The 21,887-nt window shown below is 43.9% G+C and overlaps 1 protein-coding gene across 8 annotated transcripts in view; it reads left to right on the forward strand.

The window, feature by feature from the left end:
• Positions 1-21,887, forward strand: part of SCYL3 (SCY1 like pseudokinase 3) — a 72,553-nt gene that overhangs the window by 41,217 nt on the left and 9,449 nt on the right. For 6 of the 8 annotated variants that reach the window (XM_064282962.1, XM_064282961.1, XM_064282957.1 and 3 more), the window contains 10 exons: positions 3,198-3,383; positions 6,164-6,277; positions 8,112-8,168; positions 10,194-10,296; positions 11,454-11,565; positions 13,428-13,505; positions 15,550-15,689; positions 17,649-17,836; positions 18,683-18,854; positions 20,999-21,160. In XM_064282962.1, coding sequence (XP_064139032.1) covers positions 6,239-6,277; positions 8,112-8,168; positions 10,194-10,296; positions 11,454-11,565; positions 13,428-13,505; positions 15,550-15,689; positions 17,649-17,836; positions 18,683-18,854; positions 20,999-21,160 — 1,051 coding nt within the window. In that variant the 5' untranslated portion in view covers positions 3,198-3,383; positions 6,164-6,238. The remainder of the gene's footprint in view (positions 1-3,197; positions 3,384-6,163; positions 6,278-8,111; positions 8,169-10,193; positions 10,297-11,453; positions 11,566-13,427; positions 13,506-15,549; positions 15,690-17,648; positions 17,837-18,682; positions 18,855-20,998; positions 21,161-21,887) is intronic. The other 2 variants (XM_064282959.1, XM_003414879.4) reach the window with 1 other exon arrangement.

The following is a 21,887-nucleotide window of genomic DNA, read 5'->3' on the forward strand; positions in this document are numbered from 1 at the left end:
CCACAGGGTTTTCAGTGTCTGATTTTTCAGAAGTAGATTGCCAGTCCTTCTTTTCAAGGTGCTTCTGAATGGACTTGAACCTCCAACCTCTTGGTTAGCAGCCGAGGGTGTTTACCACTTGTATGACCTGGGAATTCCCACTGGGTTTAGGGTCTACCTTAATCTAATTTGGAGCTCTGGTGGTGCAGTGGTTAAGAGCTTGGCTGCTAACCAAAAGGGTGGTAGTTTGAATCCACCAGCTGTTCCTCGGAAACCCTACGGGGGAGTTCTGCTTTGTCTTATAGGGTTGCTGTGAGTCAGAATCCACTTGCCGGCAACGGGTTTGGTTTGGGGGTTTTTTTTAGGTGGTGCAAATGATTTGCATTTGACTACTAACCTAAAGGTTGGTGGTTCAAACTCATCCATTGGTGCTATGGAAGAAACGTCTGGCAGTCTACTCCTGTAGAGATTACAGCCACGAAAACCTTATAGATCACTTCTACACTGTAACACTTGAGATTGCTGTGAGTCAGAATTGACTTGATGGCAATGGGTATGGTTTGGTTTAAACCTTGTTTTAGCTGCATTCTGCATATTTTTGATATGCTATATTTTCATTATTATTCTGTTCAAGTTATTTTCTACTTCCCATTTTGATTTATTCTTTCACCCACGAATTTTTTATAAGTTTCTTGTATAATTTCCAGATATTTGTGGTTTCTGTAGACATTTTGTTATTAACTGATTTCTAGTTTAGTTCATCATGGTTAGAAAACACACCTTGCATGACATGGATCCTCTTGAATTATCTGAAATTGCCTTATCGTCCACCATATAGTCTGTTTTAATGGCTGTTCCATGTGCACTTGTAAAGAACGTGTATCCCACAGTTGCAGGGTGTAGTGTCTTCTAACTTTTTTAGTATTCCATCTTAATGTATCAGTTGACTTTGGGGCTCTGTTTTCCTTGTTTTAAAATGGTTGCTCTAGGGATTTTGTATGCATAGCTAGCCTTTCATAGTCTAATTGCAGGTAATATCGTACCACTTCACGTAAAATGTAGAAGGCTTGTAATCACATAGGCGTCTCCTACACCTGCTGTCCTTTTGTTATAGTTGGTGTGTATTTACATATGAACGACACACACACACACACACATATACACATACTTGTCACACATATTGAAAACCTTACTAGGCAGTGGGACGATATTTGCCTTACACAGTCAAATGTATTTTAAATAACTTAAAAGGAGAAAAAAAACTAGTCTTCATGTTTCCTGATACTCACCACTTCTGATGCTCTTCGTTCCTGAAAACCCAGGTATATTTTGGTGTCATTTTTCTTCAGCCTGAAGAACTTCCCTTAGCATTTGTTTTTTTTTCATAGAGTAGCTGGCAACAATTTTTTTTTAGTTTTCCTTTATTTCAGTTCCTTTGTTTTATCTTCATCCCTGAAGGATATTTTTTCTAGATATAGAATTCATGATGGATAATTTTTTCTTTCAGCATTTTAAAGATGTTCTTCCATTGTCTTTTGGCCTCTATGTTTTCTGATGAGAAATACGCAGTTCCCCTCCATAAAGTGTGTGCTTTTTCTCTAGCTGCTTCCAAGGTTTTCTTTATCTTTGGTTTTCATCAGGTTGATGATGATGTGTTTTGGTGTAGTTTTTTTTTAATTTATCCTATTTAGCCAAATTTGAGACTTTTCAGGCACACTATTTTTTATACCCCAGTCTTTTTTTGTGACTCCAATTATATGCATTAGACCTTTTGTTATTGCCCCACAGATTTTGGAGGTATGTTCATTTTTTTTTGGTGTTTTTTTTTCCCCCTCTTTGTTCTTTAGATTGGATAATTTCTGTAGATCTGTTTAGCTTAACTGGCACTTTCCTCAGTCATCTTTATTCTGTTATTGAGCCCATCCATTGATTTTTTTTTCTTTCCAGTATTTTTCATTTTTGAAATTTCCCTTTATTTTTTATAATTTCCAGTTTTCTGATGAAAACTTCATTTGTTTCACAGCTGTTATCATTTACCTCTAGGGGAATGGTTATACTACCAAAACCAAAAACCAAACCCTGTGCTGTCGAGTCGATTCTGACTTATAGCGACCCTATAGGACAGAGTAGAACTGCCCCGTAGAGTTTCCAAGAAGCGCCTGGCAGATTGAACTGCCAACCCTTTGGTTAGCAGTTGTAGTGCTTAACCACTATGCCACCAGGGTTTCCATGGTTATACTAGCTGCTTTAAATTCTCTCTGATAATTCTAACATCTGGGTGGCTCATCTCAGGGTTGGCATTTGTTGGTTTTCTTTTCCATGAAAATCTGGTCCATTTTCCTGGTTCTTTATATGTTCAGTAATTTTGGATTGCATACTGGATATTTCAAGCATCATGTTGTGTTACCTCTTGGTTCTTTTATAATTCTCTCGAGATTATTGATGTTTTTTATTTTAGCAGGCAATTAACCCTGTTAGGTTCAGGCCTCAAGTTTTTTTTTTTTTTTTTAAATATCTCACCCTGCTCCTGTGGATAGTAGATCAAATCTGAAAACTTTCTATGCTGGTTTGTGTCTTTTCTATGTGCTTGGCTCAGGGGTTTGACTGAGAATTGTGTGGGTATGCATAGAATTAGGGCATCTCCTTGTCCAGCTTTCTTCCCTCTGGGATATCCCCTTTATACTCCATCTTGCTGGGTTCCTGTCTGTGATTTTTCTAGCTGGAAAGATGACAGTGTTTGTATTGTATCTCACCTGTGCTGAACTCCTCCACACTGGGGCCTGCCTTCAGTGCATAGCCATGGACGGGGAGAAAATCCCCCAATCAGAACCTCACTCCCGTGGATGTCAGTTCTCCAGGTTTTGATCCCTGCCTCTGTAATTTGCATGCTTTTGTTTGCTTTCCAGAGTTCTCAGGTATTGTTTAGGATACTTGATACAGTTTATAGCTGTAATTGTTGGGTGATCTGGGCTCTAGGGGGCTTACGCTGCCATAATGGACCTGGAAGTCTCTGTAGAGTTACTTAAATGCTGGTAAATTAAGTAATGTCAGGATAAGTCATAGATTCCTTTCTCCTTGTTTGAAATTTGGAGGGTCGAGGAGGAAGTAGGGGGGTGGTAGAGGACCTGGAATGCAAGTATTCATTTTCTGACTTTTACTGAGATGTGTATGACTTACAGTCCTTAATTTCATCGGCACTTCTGTTTGTATTTTTAAAGCACTTGAAGACACTGCGTCACCCTTGCTTGCTGAGATTTTTGTCTTGTACCGTGGAAGCAGATGGCATTCATCTTGTCACTGAGCGAGTGCAGCCTCTGGAAGTGGCTTTGGAAGCACTGTCTTCTGCAGAGGTCTGTGCTGGGATATATGACATATTGCTGGCTCTCATCTTCCTTCATGACAGAGTGAGTAACCTGGGCACAGCCTGCCTCACAGGCTTTGATGTAGACCACACAGGTTAATATGTGTGGTATGCTAATCAGTTACATTGTGTGTGGACATTGTAAGTTTCTATTAGAAAGCTTCCTCAGGAAAAACAGCACATCGGAAACCACAACGGCTGCTACAGACGTGGTTTTTGGAATGGGCGACTAGTTCTCCATTCCTGGGCAGTTATTTATAGAACTTCATTTCAGTTTAGTAAAGTCTACCTCTGGTATTGGGTGGGGCTTCAAATCAGTTCTTTCTGGTTCAGTCATGGCCCAGGAAGCAATACTGGGATAGACCTGAATTTTTAAAAATTTGGGTGAACTGGCACCATAACTGGAACGGGCAAAATTACAGGTCGAAGCCCTGCTAGAAATTTAAATCTCCCTCTTAGAAAATAAGGGCAACATACACATTGCATAACAACCAAATCTCTCATCCGTTGGATTTTGTGCAGAGTCAGAAACAGCAGTGCCCCACTCAGAGATGGTGGCTGACTGTGCTGCTTTGAATTTGTGTCAGTTCCTCAGTCCTGGCAGTGATCCAGTCTCACACAGCAGGCTCCTGGAAGGGCTCAGTATGCCTCTTTGCAGTCTCCCATCCCAGGGCTTTGACATGTAGTTTTGCCTGTTCCAGTTATGGTTCTGGATCACCTGAATGTTTAAAATTCGGGTCTGTTCCGGTTTCACTTTTTCAGCCATGGCTTTATCGGTTGGAAGCCCTGGTGTGGGGTAGGTCTTTACCTAAAATGAGCTGCAGCTGGGATTTGTTACTAAGACAAAGGTCTAACATCAGGGCTGCTGTAGACCAAAGCACCTGTTTGTTTTCAGGAGTTTTTGTCCCATTTTAGATTTTGAGAGAGAAACGACCATTTCTTAGGAAGAGGCAGAGCTCATACACCTCCCCGTTTGAGTAGGTGAAGCCAGATGAGGGAGAGCCCCCTGACACTCTATGTGTAGCCAGTATACTTTGCTCTCTGGTGATGCTTGCAATTAAGGGGATAATGTGGTAGTTCCTAAGTTTACTTCTGGTCTATTTTTGACAATATTATTGAGCTGCTATTTCTTAATGATATTTGCATTCAAGTCATTAAGGTCATTATATTTGCATTGAATGATATTTGCATTCAGGTCATTAAGGACCTTGGCAGTTCCCCAGGATTAACACACGCCAGTCCTAGGGAACTGCCAAGGACCTTACCTTCCTGAATCATCTTAACATGTTTGTGTTCCTATTCACGGGAGACAGACTCTCCAATATCAGGCTGGATTTACGGTCTCCTAAAAGTACAGTCAGTTCTCGTTATTTGCAGTAGGTGTGCTCTGTGAAGTCCTGTGCACACTGTGTGCACACTGAGTTAGTGAACACCAAAGCAGCCTGTTCAGCTGCAGCTGGGAGCGTGTGCATGAGAGAACTCAAAACGTCTGCAGTGACTGCAAGAGTACCGTGGTTATTGGCTTTGGGGTTACAAGTACATGGTTTTGAGCAGGTGAATTTGCAAATATGGAATCCATGAATAATGAGGATACCTGTTTGTTTAAGAGTTCTCGTAATAGCAAGAATTATTAAAGCTTCATTGGATGCGACTGTTTTCTGTGTTGGAGAAAGCACATGCCTGTGGGGAAACATTGAAACAGTACAGAAGTGCACACACGGAAAGGGAAGTCCCTCTCCTACCCGAGGCCAGCGCCCTCACCGTCTGCAGAAGCAACCATAGTTATCATTGTGTTATTGCAGACATGTACTTTGTGCATATTAAGCAAATATTCGTGTATCTATTCCCCTTTATTTTTCCTCAAATGGAAACATACTATACATTCTGTTCTAAAACTTCCTTTATATATATTATATATATAGGTTTTATATAAAAACGTGTGCATATTTGATCTAAAAACCCCAGTGACATTGAGTAAATCCTGTCTCACAGCGACCCTATAGGGTAGAGTAGAACTGTCCCATAGGGTTTCCAAGGAGCAGCTGGTAGATTTGAACTGTCAACGTTTTGGTTAGCAGCTGAGCTCTTAACCACTGCGCCACGAGGACTCCATTACATATTTGATCTAGTGGGTAGAATATTAATATTTGTCTGCTGGGATGATTTCTGGTTTGAAAAAGACTTAACATACTTGAATCCTGTTTTCATTTTCTCCCCCCCTTTTACTTATCTGTATTATTTTTATAGTTTTAAAATTGGTTCTTCTATGGGATATTTCTGGTAGTCCTTACCATCCCGTTTTCCTCTTCTTCAGGCAGAATTTTTTTTACGCCTAGTGGTAAGATTTCAGGTGAAGTGGATCTGGGTTCATGATAGAATGTAGGTGAGAAAGCATTTAGAGGAGAAAATTAATAAAATGACATATGGGAGCAAAGATAAATTTTATTTTTAAAGGCACTGGATAGCAAACAATATAGGCTGTAAAGACTTGTAAGTTTATGTTTGAGGACACTTGTAGCCCCTGACCCCTTTAGAAATGGGGGCATAACTTTATCTGTTGAATGGTTTTAATGTCTTCACTACCCACCTCACCACGTGGGGGAGATAGTGAGCAGAAGCTTGTCCACTGCATTTTTCTTTTTTTTCTAACCTCAATGTTTAAGTAGGCTCATGTGATTTGTCATTTCTTGAAACTGTAGTTGCATTTATTATGCCACAAGTGAGAAAGCTAGTCATTATCTTTTTTCATGATTACTATTAATTTTTTAAAACTTCTAGTTAAGAAACTGGAGTGGCCGTCCTCTTCCTGTTCTTTTTTCCCAGGGAAACCTAACACACAACAACGTCTGCCTGTCATCTGTGTTTGTGAGTGAAGACGGGCATTGGAAGTTAGGCGGCATGGAGACCGTCTGCAGAGTTCCTGAGGCCACACCAGAGGTGAGTGGGCAGGAGGTGTCTTGTTACTCAGGATGGATCACCTTCCTCATAGGATGTGCCTCTTGCCTGGAGGCCTTCCTTCGGTCCGTCTTATCTTTGGACACTTGACTTTTATTCCAGTGCCTATACTTAGAGCATTGTAGGATTTTATTTCTCGTAGCAGTATTAGAGGTTATTTATTCCTTTCTCTTCAATTTAGAGATGAGGAGCCTGAGACTGAAAGAGATAAAATGGTTTGTTCCAGTGTCGTAGTGCGAGGCCCCTTCTCGCTATCCCCACAGTGCCCTCCGCTGAATTCTGTTGCACCACTTCATGCTTTATGTTGACGTTACCTTCATGTACATGACAAGAATTGAGGGCAGAATGGTCTCAGATTCATCTCTACTTGCCACCTAGAAGAGTGGTACTCAGGAAGTGTTCCCCAGGGTCACAGTATGTCCTAACAGCTGGAAATAGGACCCGTGCATCTGAACTCCTCTGAGTGGGCTGTGTGTTGATGCCTGTGGTACTTCTTCCAGTTTTATGTGACAGAGATCTACATGTTTCCCTCCTGGTTAATCAACCTTTCTATCCCTGTTTTGTTTCTTTTCATCATTTTGCACATTGGCCGCTCGACTTATTCTCTCTAAAAACAATGACAACAACAACCCCCAAACTCCCATCATAACCCCTACTGAAGCAATGGCTTATCGTGAGACTTATTGGCCCAGCCTTAATTTTCCCTATTATCTAGCCTGTGGCTTCCACCCTTAACTTGGACTTTGTCTAGTTTGCGCTGTTACGGCCTCTTGCTCAGTTCAGATGATCCTTCCACCATGAAGATGACTGATTGTTTCTGCCCCTGTTAATCACTTTCTTCTCTGAATTCACTTTAACATAGCTTGACATGTAATTGTTTCTGTGGGGGTGTATTCCAGTATGCCTTACTATGGTGTATCAGGCCCTTCAGATCCCTTCCCCACTGCACCTTCTGCTGCCTCTACTACCCGCAGCTCTTAAGCTGTACTCCGGGCACATCCTGTTCTCCAAAGCCCAGGACGTCCCGAATGCGCTAAACTCCTTCACTCTCTTCTTGGGTCATTCTGCTGCTGCAGTGTTCCTTCCTCGGCTCCCCGGAAAATGTAAACTTAACTGAGATCTAGCTTTGCTACCTGTCTGTGAAGCCCTCCCCTGGTACCCCCTGCCCGGGAACATGACCACTCCTCTGTGCTTTGTGGCACTTAGCACATATTATTGAAGCTCTTAGTTTACATTCTAGGTTAGGAACACCTGCCTGGGGCAGAAAACTGACTGTACTCATTTCGTATCTCTAATGCCCTAAGTGGTGTTATGGACATGTAAGAGCCTGAGAAATACCCTGTGAAAGAGTAAGTGAAAGTGCTTTTCTGTGGATGTGCGTTCTGTCTCCCTACCTCATACCTCATGTGGCAGCAAGCCTTATATGACTGACTGAATTCAGTGAGAAAATTCACGACAGATGGGATATTTGCCAGAAGAGCCTCCTACTTGTTAACGTGTGTGTAGGATGAGAAGATGGTACTCCTAATTGCCAGATAAGGAAATCCAGTGAGATGCCCGTGAGCAGCAGGGGGTGTCTGTTAAACCGGCCGAAGGGGAGAGGAAACTTAACATTTTCTGCCAAGCTTTGTGCTGCACCAGAAACTGCATTTCCGTTAATTAGGAAAATTTTAAATTTGTGTGTTTCATGTATGGCATTGGTTTGAAGGTCTCATAGGTGCTGTTTCCATTGCATTATTTTTGTGACTTGTTTGTAAGACATTGGTTCACCAGACATGTATGTGAATTACTTTCCTTAATTTATTTTTCTGTCCAGTTTCTGAGGAGTATTCACTCAGTAAGAGACCCAGCATCTATTCCTCCTGAAGAGACGGTAAGAGGATACATCTCACATGAATGAAGCCTTAATTGTGTAACTAAGCATGAGCCGTAAAACAGCTTTCCCCACCTGCTCCTTTCCTTACCGAGTTACAGGTGCGCCATCATTCTCCTGGCCCTGGTGGTGTCTGAGGTTAATCTTGTGACCACAGCTGGGGAGCCTTTTTTCAGACACTAAGCATACATCTTTGGTCATACGGACACTTACGATGTTTGAAGTGAGAGAGGCCTCAGGGTACACAGGATAAGTGATTCCTGCCTGTGTTAGGATAAGTCTTTGTCCTTGCCTTGCTGGAAGCCGTAATAGTTGGAGAAGCAGCATCCTGGTCTTTTACTGTGCTTTACCCAAGCCATTCATCTGCCTACCTGGCCCTTAGTTAGGATCCCAGGATGCATAGGAGAATGGCGATTAACATTATGGTACTGGTAAAGAAGATTGTATTTACCAATAAACTCAAAAGCAGATACTCCCTCTAACCCAAACCTACCCACTGCTGTCTAGTCGATTCTGACTCATAGCGCCCCTGTGGGACAGAGGAGAACTGCCACATAGGGTTTCCAAGGCTGAAACCTTTATGGAAGCAGATTGCCACATCCTTCTCCCCGGAGTAGCTGGTAGATTCAAACCACTGGCATTTTGGTTAGTAGCCAAGCACTTTAACCACTGCACCAACAGGGCTCCTTACTCCCTCTAAACCTGTTCTTATTTAACCAGTATAAATACGCATTGAATCCCAAAAACACATTTAGTGTGCTTTACAGACTATACACAACTTCACAGCTATGAACGTCAGTGTGGACCTAACACTTCAAGTAAAAAAGGTTTATCCAAATCAGTATCGTGTATGTATACCAAGGGGTCCTGATCAGCATTCTGAAAAAATAAAATGGAATAAAACAGGAACTACCATTGGACATCTTAGTATTATTTTGTGAAAGTTTTGATTCCATTATGTATGTATTTATACATATGTGTCTATACTGGATCATGATGTAAAATGAGTATTTTATTCTGGGTTGCAGTGAAAATATTTTTGAAAGCCAGAGGCATATATCACACTCTGACCTTTTTTCCTTTCTGCACCTGTTTTGATATTTTACAATCTCTGGTGAATTTCACTCACTAATACTTTAAGAGCCTGTAGCTGAGCATGTGGTGCCGCGTAGTTAGATTTGAGCACATGGCGCCCTGTCATTAGCTGTGAGCGCGTGGTGCCGCGTAGAGTGTGTGGCGCCGCGTCCTTAGCTGTGAGCCTGTGGTGCCACGTAGTTAGATTTCAGCACATGGTGCTGTGTTGTTAGCTGTGAGCACGTGGTGCCACGTAGTTAGTTGTGAGCACCTGGTGCGGCGTAGTTAGAGTGTGTGGCACTGCGTCATTAGCTGTGAGCGTGTGGTGCCGCGTAGTTAGATTTGAGTACATGGAGCCGTGTCGTTAGCTGTGAGTCCATGGTGCCACGTAGTTAGCTGTGAGCGTGTGGTGCCGCGTAGTTGTGAGTGCGTGGCGCTACGTAGTTGGATTTGAGTGTGTGGCGCGGTGTCGTTAGCTGTGACCTTGTGGCGCTGCGTAGTTAGCTGCGAGTGCATGGTGCTGTGTAGTTAGATTTGAGCACGTGGTGCCGGGTAGTTAGCTGTGAGTGTAGTTCGCTGTGAGTACATGGCACCACGTAGTTCGCTGTGAGCGCGTGTAGTTAGCTCTGCGCGTGTGGTTCCGTGTAGTTAGATTTGAGTGTGTGGTGCCGCGTAGTTAGCTGTGAGTGATAAATGCAGACGCTGGAGAACGGCAGGGTGTGGGAGGGGAATGAGCACCTAAGTTTGTAGGGTTGTGGGGGTGGGGCCTTGTCGAGCAGGCATGGTGGTGATTCAATGACTGGCCTGGTCTGATGCCCTCTTGCACTTGGGCCTGCGGGTAACTACTCCTGTAGTCCCCACTTGCTGTGTTTCTGGAGAAAGTGCTTCAGAGCAGATTGGATATGACTTGAAGGCAGATCCCCTAGTTTTAATGGTCTTTACTGCTTTTAGTCTCCAGAATTTGCAGTTCTGCCAGAGTCCCATGGACATGCCCGGGACGCCTATTCCTTTGGAACGTTGGTGGGAAGTTTGCTCACAGCCGTAAGTGAACAGGGTGAGTTGGAGTTACACTACCACATCCCCAGAGTGAGGAGGAGAATGGCCACGGTCTGTGCCGAGTGGAAGGCAAGGACTGCAGCCTCTGGTCCTGGGAAGGAGCCTGTCGGTGTCCACGGTTAGGGCAGACATTAACAGCAAGGAAGGAAGCTTGAGTTCCATTAGTTTGCATAGTTAAAAGGATTTTACCCAACAAACATAACTGTGGCTGTCAGTATCTTGTGTGATTGTCTTGTTAATCTGTACTAGTATTCATGGTACAGAGATTCTGCCTTGCTTATTGAACCAGCCAGTAAGTAAATGCAGTTATTGATTTGTATGTAATAATCTAAAAAACAGAGTAAGATTCAAATTATTAATTTCTAATTAAGGCTTAACAATCCTTTCTCTCTACTCCTTCAAAGACCTTTTTATTTTTTGCTTGATGTAATTTGCCTGTTTACTTTTTCTTTCATTGCCTCTTAAAGCCTAGACTACTTAAAGACATTGCTTTCCTCTCTTTCATGGTCTCTGCGTGCTTTACAGCCTGCTTACTCCCCTCCAGCACTCCAGCTGCACCCATCAAGTTTACTGCAGCACCTAACTGCCTTGACTTCACATTGCTTAAAGCCGCCTACAGACTGGAGCTTCCAGCGCAGTTTCTCCTCCCAGGCGTGTGCAGGGTTCTGATGCCACAAGCACCATTCGGCTGCTGGCTCTTAAGTTATCACTGTCTGAATAGCCAGAATGAAACCTTAGGCCCTAGGGCCCCTCATAGGCAGCCCGAACAGTGCAGTTATGCGCCCTCCTTGGGGAACTGAAACAGCAGTCCCTCAGCTAACTCTGTCTGGTGGTTCAGATGAGGAGCCTGGTTGAGAAAGGCCTTGACACCTGCCACTTGTTCCTCCTCTTTGGGTCTGAGCTGAGTTAAACTGACAACCAGGAAACTGAGGGGATGGAAGAGGGAGGCTCCTGGAGAGGGGGGCATGGTGGAAGGACAGCTTTCAGCACCTGCCAAGGAGCTTGGCTCAGGCAAGCAGGAAGCTGCTTAGCAACAGCCAGGGCTTTCTTTGTTTGGGTTTTTGCAGGTTGGTTTTTGCTCTCGTCAGCCTCCAGCTGTAGAGGTCTGAAAGGAGGGAGAAGGCATTGGAAACTAACTGTAGGTCTGGATTTCAGTTTCAGCGGACGTTCTCTCCAGCTTTCAACAGACCTTGCACTCAACTTTGCTGAATCCCATTCCAGACCGCCGGCCAGCGCTCTGCACTTTACTGTCCCATGACTTCTTCAGGTGAGGGTCTGTGTGCCATGCCAGCTACTGCCTCTCCTGAACATCGTGTCCCGTGGTGGGCTTTGCAGGACCAAATGATGCTGTCTCATTGTTATTATTAGGAGAGAATCAGTCAGGTTCATAGGAGAAAACAGGGAGGAATTAAGATACTTCTCCGATTCCTGTTATAGAGAGCGAGTTTAGAAACCCTTAACTATCATGGAGGTTAGGTTTAGAAACGACAGTTGGATTCATGAGGGCTTCTGATTCTGAAGCAGTGAGGCTGTGTCCAGGGGTTTATAGCTGTAAGTTAATTGAGAAAGCTAATAAATATTGCCTCCCCTTTCTCTTGCCATCGTATTATTGCCATGAGTTTCTTATTGTTGAATTTGCTCCTTTTGGGGGGAAATGAGCTTATTTTTCTTCACGCAGAGGACGGTTTTTGTTTAGTAATACATGATGAAAGAGCAAAGAACTGGCTTTAGAGGGAGGGCTCAGCGTAACCGTTCATGCTTTTGCTAGATTCAGAGATGTTTTTGAATCTAGCAAAACTAGCCTCCTCGAGGTTAGTACTAGTTCTGTGTCCTTCCTGTTTTCTCTCCATGACTGCAGAGTCCCCACAGGCCGGTCCCGTGTCCTGGACTTGTATGTCAGTTGTGAAACTACAGATCCTCACGTGTTTGCAGTAGGAGAGCCTGGGAGAAGCCAGAGTGAAGGGAAGCTAGTCTCATGCCTGAAGTGGGGGGAATCACCTCTGCGACAGGGTTGGGGGTGTGTTATCAAACAGCAAAGGAGGGATTTCAGTATAATTATTGGGGTTATATTTGTCATCTGTATCCCATTATAAGGGTATTGAACCAAGATATTTTCGTGTCCTTTTGGATAATTCATAGAAATATTTTATTTACCTTGATACAAAGTCCGTACAAAGACTAATCCTTTACCGTACCGTAAACAGATTCTCTCACTGTGCGTAGTAAGAGTTCTTTTTAAATAGAAAGGGGAGAGGAAAACTAAGCACACCCCACTCTCGATAATACTTGAGACTGATTGCCCTGACAGAAACACGTGAGGAGACCCGCCAGCATCCCCCGCTGGGCAGCTGAGCCGGCCGGCGTGACTAGACTTTAAGACGTTCGCACTTTGTGTAAATGAGCCGTTTCTGGGTTGCTGAGCCGGGGGAGTTAGGTGGAGACATAAGAGGCAGAGACCCAAGTGGTGAGCTGTGCTTGCCCAGGCTGTGGTGGGAGGCTGTGCTGGTTGTGTGCTGAGCTGCCTGGGGGCAGCAGTCCCCTACGGTGTGGTGCGAGGGGAGCGGGCTCCCTCGAGCTGAGCAGCACACTGCCTTCGTGGCTCTGGGGGCCCTGCCTGGTCATGCCTCTCAGACTCATCCCTGCCTCGCTGCAAAAAGTACTCAGCAACTTGGACAGCAGAAGAAAGGAGACTTCTGTGACTTGTACAAGAAATTCCTCTTTCCCCAACCTTCTTTAATACATTTTATGTCACTCCAGAAGACTCAGGAATGGGCTGTTTTGTTCCATAATGGCAACCATGGCATGCCTCCCTGGATATTCCATGTAACCACATCTATTGCAATAAAAAATCTGGGTGATTATGATGGTTATTAAAGCCATGAAGCATGTTAGGATATGTATTTTTAAACTTGTGTCATCTTCACAGATTTCCTTTTTGATATTGTTAAATAGATTCCCTGTGGGCTTGCTCCACAGCATTTGTTTCATAAGCTACTTGGTTACAGTGGAATCTTTTAAATGGCGTAGGAGAGTGTTACTACACTGTGGTCTGTGGTTATGGTTTCAGTATTTAACACGCCTTTTCTAATCTGCTGTCCTGCGTTTTTTTTTTTTCTTTTTGACATTTAGAAATGATTTTCTAGAAATTGTGAATTTCTTGAAAAGTTTAACATTGAAGAGTGAAGAGGAAAAAACTGAATTTTTCAAGTAAGTTTAGAAAATTAAGACCTTATATTTTATTACTTGGATTGAGTCCATTTAACCATGTAAGGTATTCTAGAGAAGGTGTGTCCTCTGTGTCAGGCTTCCTGCTAGCCTCGGGTGGCTGTCTCTGATGAGGGGAACAGATGCACAGCCCAGTGGTCATTGAACAGTGGGTGGGCACAGAGGGCATCCTGTGAACAGGACGGGGACGAGGTGGCAGAGGGGCAGCAGGAATGGAGGACAAAGTTGAGATTGTGTGTGAGGGGAAGGGCAAACAGGGGAGAGGTGAGGCTTAAGAGATGAGTGGCCAGACCGTGAGTGTCCTAGGTGTGCTGAGAATTACTGGCCCTGTGGACAGTGGGCTCAGGCGCTGAAGCTGTCGAAGGGGAGGACGCTGCTGTGACATGGTCGGATGCTCCCTTTAGACAGATGGCTGTGCTGTTGGTAGAGGGCTTGGGCTTGACTCATACAGGACTTGGATTGTTAGTATACTGTGGTAAAACCCCCCAAAAAATCAGGCAGTAAATGTGAGGCCTCATCATTGATGGTAGAAATGAAGCTGCAGCCACCGACATAAGGTAAGATTGGCAAGTGTTCATGATTATCATGAACTGAAATAAAGACTACTGGAGGGGAGGACCTGACCTGCCGGCAGGATAATGACCTCTGTGTTGAGCATGTTTTGTTGGCAGTGCCTCTGGGACTTCAGATAGAGATGGACTTCAGCATTTGGTCAGGTGTGCCTGAAGCTCACTAGAGGCCTTATGCTGAAGAGCTAGAGGTGAATATTACAATGTCATCAGCCTGTAGATGGGGACATTTTCTCAGAGGATGTGGGTACTGTGAAAGGGACAGCGGGCCCAAGGTGGAGCTCTGGGGCACCCAACCTTGTAAGGGCACGGGTGGGGAAGGTGCAGTGTGAATGAGACAAAGAAGTGGTCCTAGGAGATTGAGAGAAAGGCAGGAAGGCTGTGATGTTCTCAGAGGAATAGAGAATTCAGAAAGATGGGAGCAGTCAGGAAAACCACGGAAGCACAAGAGCGGTTTCAGCAGAGTGAGCTGGCTTGCAGCTGGTGGAGAAGGAAATGGAAGGTGAGAGACTAGAGACAGGGTAAAACCTTCTCTTGAAAACTAGAGAGAAGACAAGTTAGTACCACAGGAGAAAATGGAGCCAAGGGAAGACTTCTAAGGCTGTGAGAGACCTGAGCATGTTTGTAGACTGAGGGGATGGCGCTATGGAGGAGTGGAGGGAGCAGCTGGAGCTGCAGTCCTGTTGGGGTGCCTGCTGGGTCCCGGCACAGGAGGAGTGTTGAGGCAGTGTCCAGGTGGGGCCTTGGTGACTGGAAGGAGAGCATGTGCCATGTGAAGGAGGGGCAAGATGGTCTGCTAAGCGTGATTATAGTAACACTGTTGATACCAGGGAGCCCTGGTGGCGTAGTGGTTAAGAGCTCAGCTGCCAACCAAAAGGTCAGCAGTTCTGATCTACCAGCCGCTCCCTGGAAACCCTATGGGGCAGTTCTATTCTGTCATGCAGGGGGGTCGCTATGAGTCAGAATCTGCTTAATGGTAATGGGTTTGGTTTTGGTGTTGGTGTTTATTAGTACTAGTATCTGTGTAGTTCTTAACGAAGCTTCATATATGTGATACATATTTTACGTTTAATGAGGTTAGTGACAAAAGCCTGTATCTTGTTTATTATGGAAACTTTCTAATCTAATGTCCTACATCTTTTGTATCTGAGAAGGTAACTTATTGATTAGAAAGCCTCTTAGGAGAGGAAAAAGGAGGATCCTTCATTATGAATAAAGGGAGGCTTGTTGGTTTAAAACATTTTCTAGCTTGGCCTGGAGGGTGTATGTGTGGTGACTAAGCTGCTCGTGCCTCCTGCCTTTTTCTTGACTACCTGAGGAGACGGACCTGTTCACCTCCTTAGCTACATTTCAAAGTGCATCACTTTGATAGAAGTGGAGGAAGCCGTGTGTAAACTGTCCAAGTAAACTGATGGAATGTCGCGTGCAGTCTCCCCAGCTTTCCTCCTTTCCCTCAGGTTTCTGCTGGACAGAGTTAGCTGCCTGTCAGAGGAATTAATAGCCTCCAGGTTGGTGCCTCTTCTGCTCAATCAGCTGGTGTTTGCAGAACCGGTAGCTGTTAAGAGTTTTCTTCCTCATCTGCTTGGCCCCAAAAAAGGTGAGTTTTTTTCCAAAGTATTATTGTAATTAAGGAGTTTGTCAGTTATTAGTCTGTATTCAAGCAGGGTGAGATCACTGCATGGTATGTATGGTTAGTAATGTCTGGTCTTAAAAATGGAGAATGACTGTTGGCTCCTGATGTGATACCTTTGACTTAAACCTGGGTATCAAAGCCACAGGGTAAAGATGGAGCACCTGCCCGGATAATCAGATTTACTGTAGTAAGCAGTTCTGTATTTAAAAAAGTCTACATTGTGGGCTAGAATATGAAATGCGTGTGAAATTTAAGAAAAGGCACACATCCTCAAAGAGCTGCCACACATCTGGGGTCTTAAACACTAGCAAGCAACCATCTAAGATGCATCAATGGGTCTTAACCTACCTGGAGCAAAGGAGAATGAAGAACACCAAAGACACAAGGTAATTATGAGCCCAAGACACAGAAAGGGCCATATAAACTGGAGGCTGCATCAGCCTGAGACCACAAGAACTAGATGGTGCCCGGCTACAACCGATGACTGCCCTGATAGGGAATACAACAGAGAATCCCTGATGGAGCAGGAGAGCAGTGGGATGCAGACCCCAAATTCTCGTAAAAAGATCAGACTTAATGGTCTGAGACTAGAAGAACCCGAGTGGTCATGATCCCCAGACCTTCTGTTAGCCCAAGACAGGAACTATCCCCAAAGCCAACTCTTCAGACAGGGATTGGACTGGACTATAAGATAGAAAATGATACCGGTAAGGAGTGAGCTTCTTGGCTCAATTAGACACATGATGCTAAGTGGGCAGCTCGTGTCTGGAGGGGAGATGAGAAGGCAGAGGGGGCCAGAAGCTGGCTGAATGGACGTGGGGAATACAGGGTGGAGAGGAATGTGTTGTCTCATTAGGGGGAGAGCAACTAGGAGTACATAACATGGTGTATTTAAATTTTTGTATGAGAGACTGACTTGATTTGTAAACTTTCACTTAAAGCACAATTAAAAAAAAAAAATAAAGCTGCCACATTTGCAGCGAATAATTTAGGCCGCGGGCCTCCTGACTTCCCAGTAGCAGTCAGCCTATTTTCTGGTTTCAGTGCAAAGACTGAAAAGCACTGAAATCATTTTGCTTGTCCGGCTGTCAGTTTTTTCTGAATGTGCAATGGTTATTAACTTTGAAACTTATAACTTTATAGCACTAGATGATAACACATCAGGTTAGAAGATATGGCATGAATATACTTTATAGAATTTTGAGTTAGGTACAATCCTGCTTTCAGAAATTATTTTCTTCAAAGATTTCAATCCAGCCATCCAGGGTTGCAGGTAGGGGTTTTGTGACCTAGAACTTTCTCATGCCTTTACTTTGATGCTGTCCCTTAGCAGTGCGTTTTCTCACCTCTGTAGCTCCTTCCTCCTGCTTAGTAGGTCTGACACCAAGGTGTGCCTGAGTCACCTCAGGAGCCTTTGAAAGACCTGCCCATAAACCTGCTTTGGGGACAGAGCCAGGGCATGGGTATATTTTTTATGGAAGGTCCCAAATGTGATGTGTATTACCAGAGAGGACCAGCCAGCACAAGGGCCTGTTGTAGATTGAGTACCTCCTGGTTTTACAAAAACTGTGTATAACAGGATCAGCATCACTGATCTGATGTTTGATGTAGTCTGTGAAATTTCTACTTGATTGAACATAAGAAGCTTACAAAGGTGACTGACTCAGAGTTCTGTTAAGGTATAAGCTTTGTAGTACATTAAATTTGATACATAGTATTTCAAGATCATTTCCACAAGGTAGAGTGTACTTGTTAATAATTAAGCCTTGAGTAATTCTAGGTCAACAAAAGAACTGTCCTTGGTTTGAGGAATAAGACTGTATAATACTTCGCGTGTGTCAAGTCCTGGGCTGAGTTATGACTTACACTCAGTGCTCCTTTCACTGAAATGAGTGTTTTTTCATGTGTGACCCTGGTTCCTAGTAGACCGCGTGCAGGGGGAAACCCCTTGCTTGCTCTCACCAGCCCTATTCCAGTCCCGGGTGATCCCCACGCTCCTGCGGCTGTTTGAGGTTCACGAGGAGCATGTGCGGATGGTGCTGCTGGCTCACATCGAGGCTTACGTGGAGCACTTTACTCAGGAGCAGCTGAAGAAGGTCATCTTGCCGCAGGTCAGGGACAGAGCCGTTCGCAGAGGCTGTGCTGGTGATTTGGGGCCGGATGGGAAGAGGGTCTCCAAGTATTTGGATAGCTTAGGCGGCGTTGAGGCAGCAGTTGTTGAGAAGCCTGCTGGGACACTCAGGGCTGAAATCTGAACTGCATTTCCATCCCATTCATGCAGGCAAGTCAGTTATTTATATTTGGTCTTAACTGGGAGAAACTAATTGTGTTTGCTGATCTTTGGAGGGACAGGAACAAGAGTCATTGTGGAATGCCTTGTGAACATAAACTGTAAGAGTGTCTAGTTGGTAATGGCATAACATAACTGAAGCTGGACTGAGGAGCATGAAGCTGTCCACATCAGTGCTTGCCTTCCTGTTCACCAGCCATTCTTACTCAGGTTTTAAGGTTTTGTCAGTCACATGGGATCTTTCAGATGATTTGTTTTTCCTATGAGACTAATTTATTTAGAAATAATTTGTAAGACCAAGTTTTATGCCAGGTTTTGTGCTTACCTGCTGGGGCTGTAGAGGTACGTAACACTCTTCCTGTTTTCAAGAGCTTACAGTCTAATGAGTGGGAAAGGTGGATGCTTCAGTTATCTGCTGCTGGGTAGCAAACCACCCAGAACTTACGGACTTAAAACAAGAATTGTTTTATTAATTCTCGCATTCTTTGGGTCAACTGGGCTCAGCTTGGAGGTTCTCTTGCTCTGCATGATGGCAGCTGAGGCGTGTAGCTAAAAAATGAAGTTCATCTGAGCAAGCACAGTGTGATACAGCCCATTGCTTTGTTTACAGAGGGAGAAAAAGATAGGCGAGGTGGTTGTCTGTACTTGTGACCTGATTCCCTTCTAGGTGTTACTGGGCCTGCGCGACACCAGCGATTCCATTGTGGCGATTACTCTCCATAGCCTGGCAGTGCTGGTCTCTCTTCTGGGACCAGAGGTGGTTGTGGGAGGAGAAAGAACAAAGATCTTCAAACGTACTGCCCCAAGTTTTACTAAAACCACTGACCTTTCCCCAGAAGGTAAGAATGATTAAAAGCTCTGGCTTTTATCCTAAGTGTTGTTGTTTTAACTTTAGATTTTTAAAATTATACAAGTCATGCAGGTGGGTTGTGTTCAGTCAAATGAAAAGTATAAGGAAAAAGTTGTTAATTTCCCTCTTAACTCCTCTGGGCAGCATTTCCTTCTGTTGTATGTAGGGTCGCTATGAGTCAGAACCAACTTGATGGTACCTAACAACAACTCTTCGTAGAGGGTAACCAATTTTAACAGTGTCATGGGAGTTCCTTCATACCCTTAAGACCAGAAGACACAGATGTATGCTTATACATATACAGAGGATTTTTTTTTTTTTAAATGATTAGAAAATGTTATATACAATTTGCTTTTTTCATGAGGAAACCCTGGTGGCGTAGCGGTTAAGTGCTATGGCTGCTAACCAAGAGGTTGGCAGTTCAAATCCGCCAGGCACTCTTTGGAAACTCTATGGGGCAGTTCTACTCTGTCCTGTGGGGTCGCTGTAAGTCGGAATCGACTCGACAGCAGTGGGGTTTTTTTCATGAGGTGGTGTAGCAGGGCCCTGTCTGCAGGCCAGTACCTAGAAATCTAGCTCACTCTTCTTCATAGCTGCCTAATAATTCACTGAATATAATTCATTTGATGATTTCCCTTTCTGATGGATATTGGTTCCATTTCTCAATTTTTAACCACTATAAACAATGCTGCGATAAATATTCTTACACAGGCATCTTTATGTACTTTGGGTTTTACTGCTGTAGGATAGAGTCCCAGAAGTAGACTTGCTGGGTCAAAGAATATGTACATTTTAAATTTTAATAGATAATTGTCAGTCTCCAAAAAGACTGGAGCCATTCTCATTAACAGTAGATACTAAAGTTCTTTGGGTTTTGTTAGCCTGTTGGGTAAAAAGCTGTTAATTTTTAGGTACTTCAAGAACTCTCTATTTCTGATACCTACCATTGGATGTTACCCGGGAGGTAGCAGTAATTTCTGGTCTTCACAGGCTATAAAAGTCAAGCATAAGAATTCTGCATCAGCAGTCTCATTGCTGCTTTATTGCGTTGTATAACCTCGAATAGGACTAGGACAAAGGTCTGGCTCTCTGATTCAGTTCTCATGGATATAGTATAGATAGCATAGAAACAATTATCAGTAGAAAAGAGCTGTCAGATAGGTTTCCCCCTAATTTTGATGCCAAAAGAATTTCTTAAAGTAACACTGGCTTCTTGAAGTCTTGAAAAAAGTTCAGCTCTTCCTTGGTGCTAATGAAACAAGTGTTGATGTGACTTCAAGGAGTTTGAAAAGGGTGGAGGCTGGCATCTCATCTTCTGTCATGAAGCAGCCTGTTACCAGTTCTTCTCTTAACAGGTTACTCCAGACAGAAAATGAGCTATTTAAATATACCAGAATTTGGGGGTGGGTGGGGGTATAGTTTTAAGATAAGGCTTAGGGCTTAGTCTGGGCAGCCACTCCTAACATCTGTTTTGTGTTTTGGATGGCGTTTTCTAGTTGTAGGCATTCTGTATACTGAAGATACTCATTTGTTCACATCCACCTGGATTACCGTACAATCTTAATAAGAAACCAAAAAAGGCACCACATACCACAGCAGCAGCAGCAGCTAAATTTTTCTTAAGCTAGAGTTTTCTGAAAAGACTTTCTGAGAGATAGATCATAGATGTTTGGCTCATCATAGAAGAGACTGGTGAGCCCTGGCTGCAGCTCACAGGTCAAGTTTATCATTACACGCAGCTTTGGCTGAAGGGCGCGGGGTGCAGCTGCGGAGGGTCATAAGTCTCAGACAAATTTTATTCTTAAATGAAAGTATAATCACTTATGCTTTTAAATCACCACCAAAATGGCGGTAGCTTTTATGACCAGGGACCCTGTAAGTTACCTGTCTCATCCAACCCCTCACCTAATGCTTAAGTCCTTTCTGTTCCGTCACCACGTGGACATTCAGCCTGCGCGTAAACACTTCCAGGGACAGGCAGTCCATCCATGACAGGTGTGTTTCTTCAAATAGGGAGAGGTGCAGTCTCTCTGTGCAGCTTGTCTTTTGTCAGTCATTTCCCACTGAGCATGTAATAGATGAAGCAGCAGTGTACTGTCCCCTTCACTCTCTGGGTTTTTTCTTTGCCTGCAGATTCTCCCACGCACGTGGCCTGCAGCCAGGACCGTCAGAGCTTCGCAGGCTTGGAGCACCCCTCTTCTAGTGTATTCCCTCAGCATCTCTTTGCTGGCAGCATGCCCATCAGCAGCAAGCAGCACATACGGGGCGGTGACTCCATGACTCTTGTACAGAAAGGTAGAAATAATTACATTTGTAAAGCTTTTCTAGTGCTTTGGATGGTTTCTTGGGAATGAAAAATTTAAATTCTGAACATTAAGGGCATTTTGGGAATTTTGATACTGATTTATTATACAGTGAGACCTGTGAGAGCTGATCTCGAGGGGACTGCCTCGTTTTCTTGGGTCTCGCAAGTGTTCTGCCTTGATGGGGTGCAATCTTACCACTTTCCTATTGCTTTTAGTGGGAAATAGTTTTCCTTCTCTGACAGGTTTCCACCTTACACAGGTTCTGGGTTTTGCAGGTTTTACTGTATATAATTGTACAGTCAGCACTGGGCTCATCTGTTGCCCTGGACTATTGCATGTCCAGGCAGTCCCCGGATTATGAATGAGTTCTGTTCCTCAGTTTGTCTTTAAGTTGAAATTGTAAGTTGGAACAGTTAGGTATGGCTTGTATCTAATGTCAAGAGTTTGTCTTAGTACATTGTGTACCTTTCTGTGCATAGAAAACATTAAATATTTCCAGCTACACTAAAACATCTTTAACATGCTAATCTAGTGATAAGGTTTTGATAGGCCTGTGCCTGTTATTATGAACCGTTGTATGTACCTCAAATTTTTAACATAATAGGCTTTATGAGGCTGGTTCATAACTAATTCGTGACCCAGGCGGGGACTGCCTGTATAGCTACTCTTCCCCATAACTGGCGAGAAGAGCCATTTGACACCACTTGAATTCTTTT

This window comes from Loxodonta africana, chromosome 3 (genome assembly GCF_030014295.1).
Source record: "Loxodonta africana isolate mLoxAfr1 chromosome 3, mLoxAfr1.hap2, whole genome shotgun sequence".
Lineage (NCBI taxonomy): Eukaryota > Metazoa > Chordata > Mammalia > Proboscidea > Elephantidae > Loxodonta > Loxodonta africana.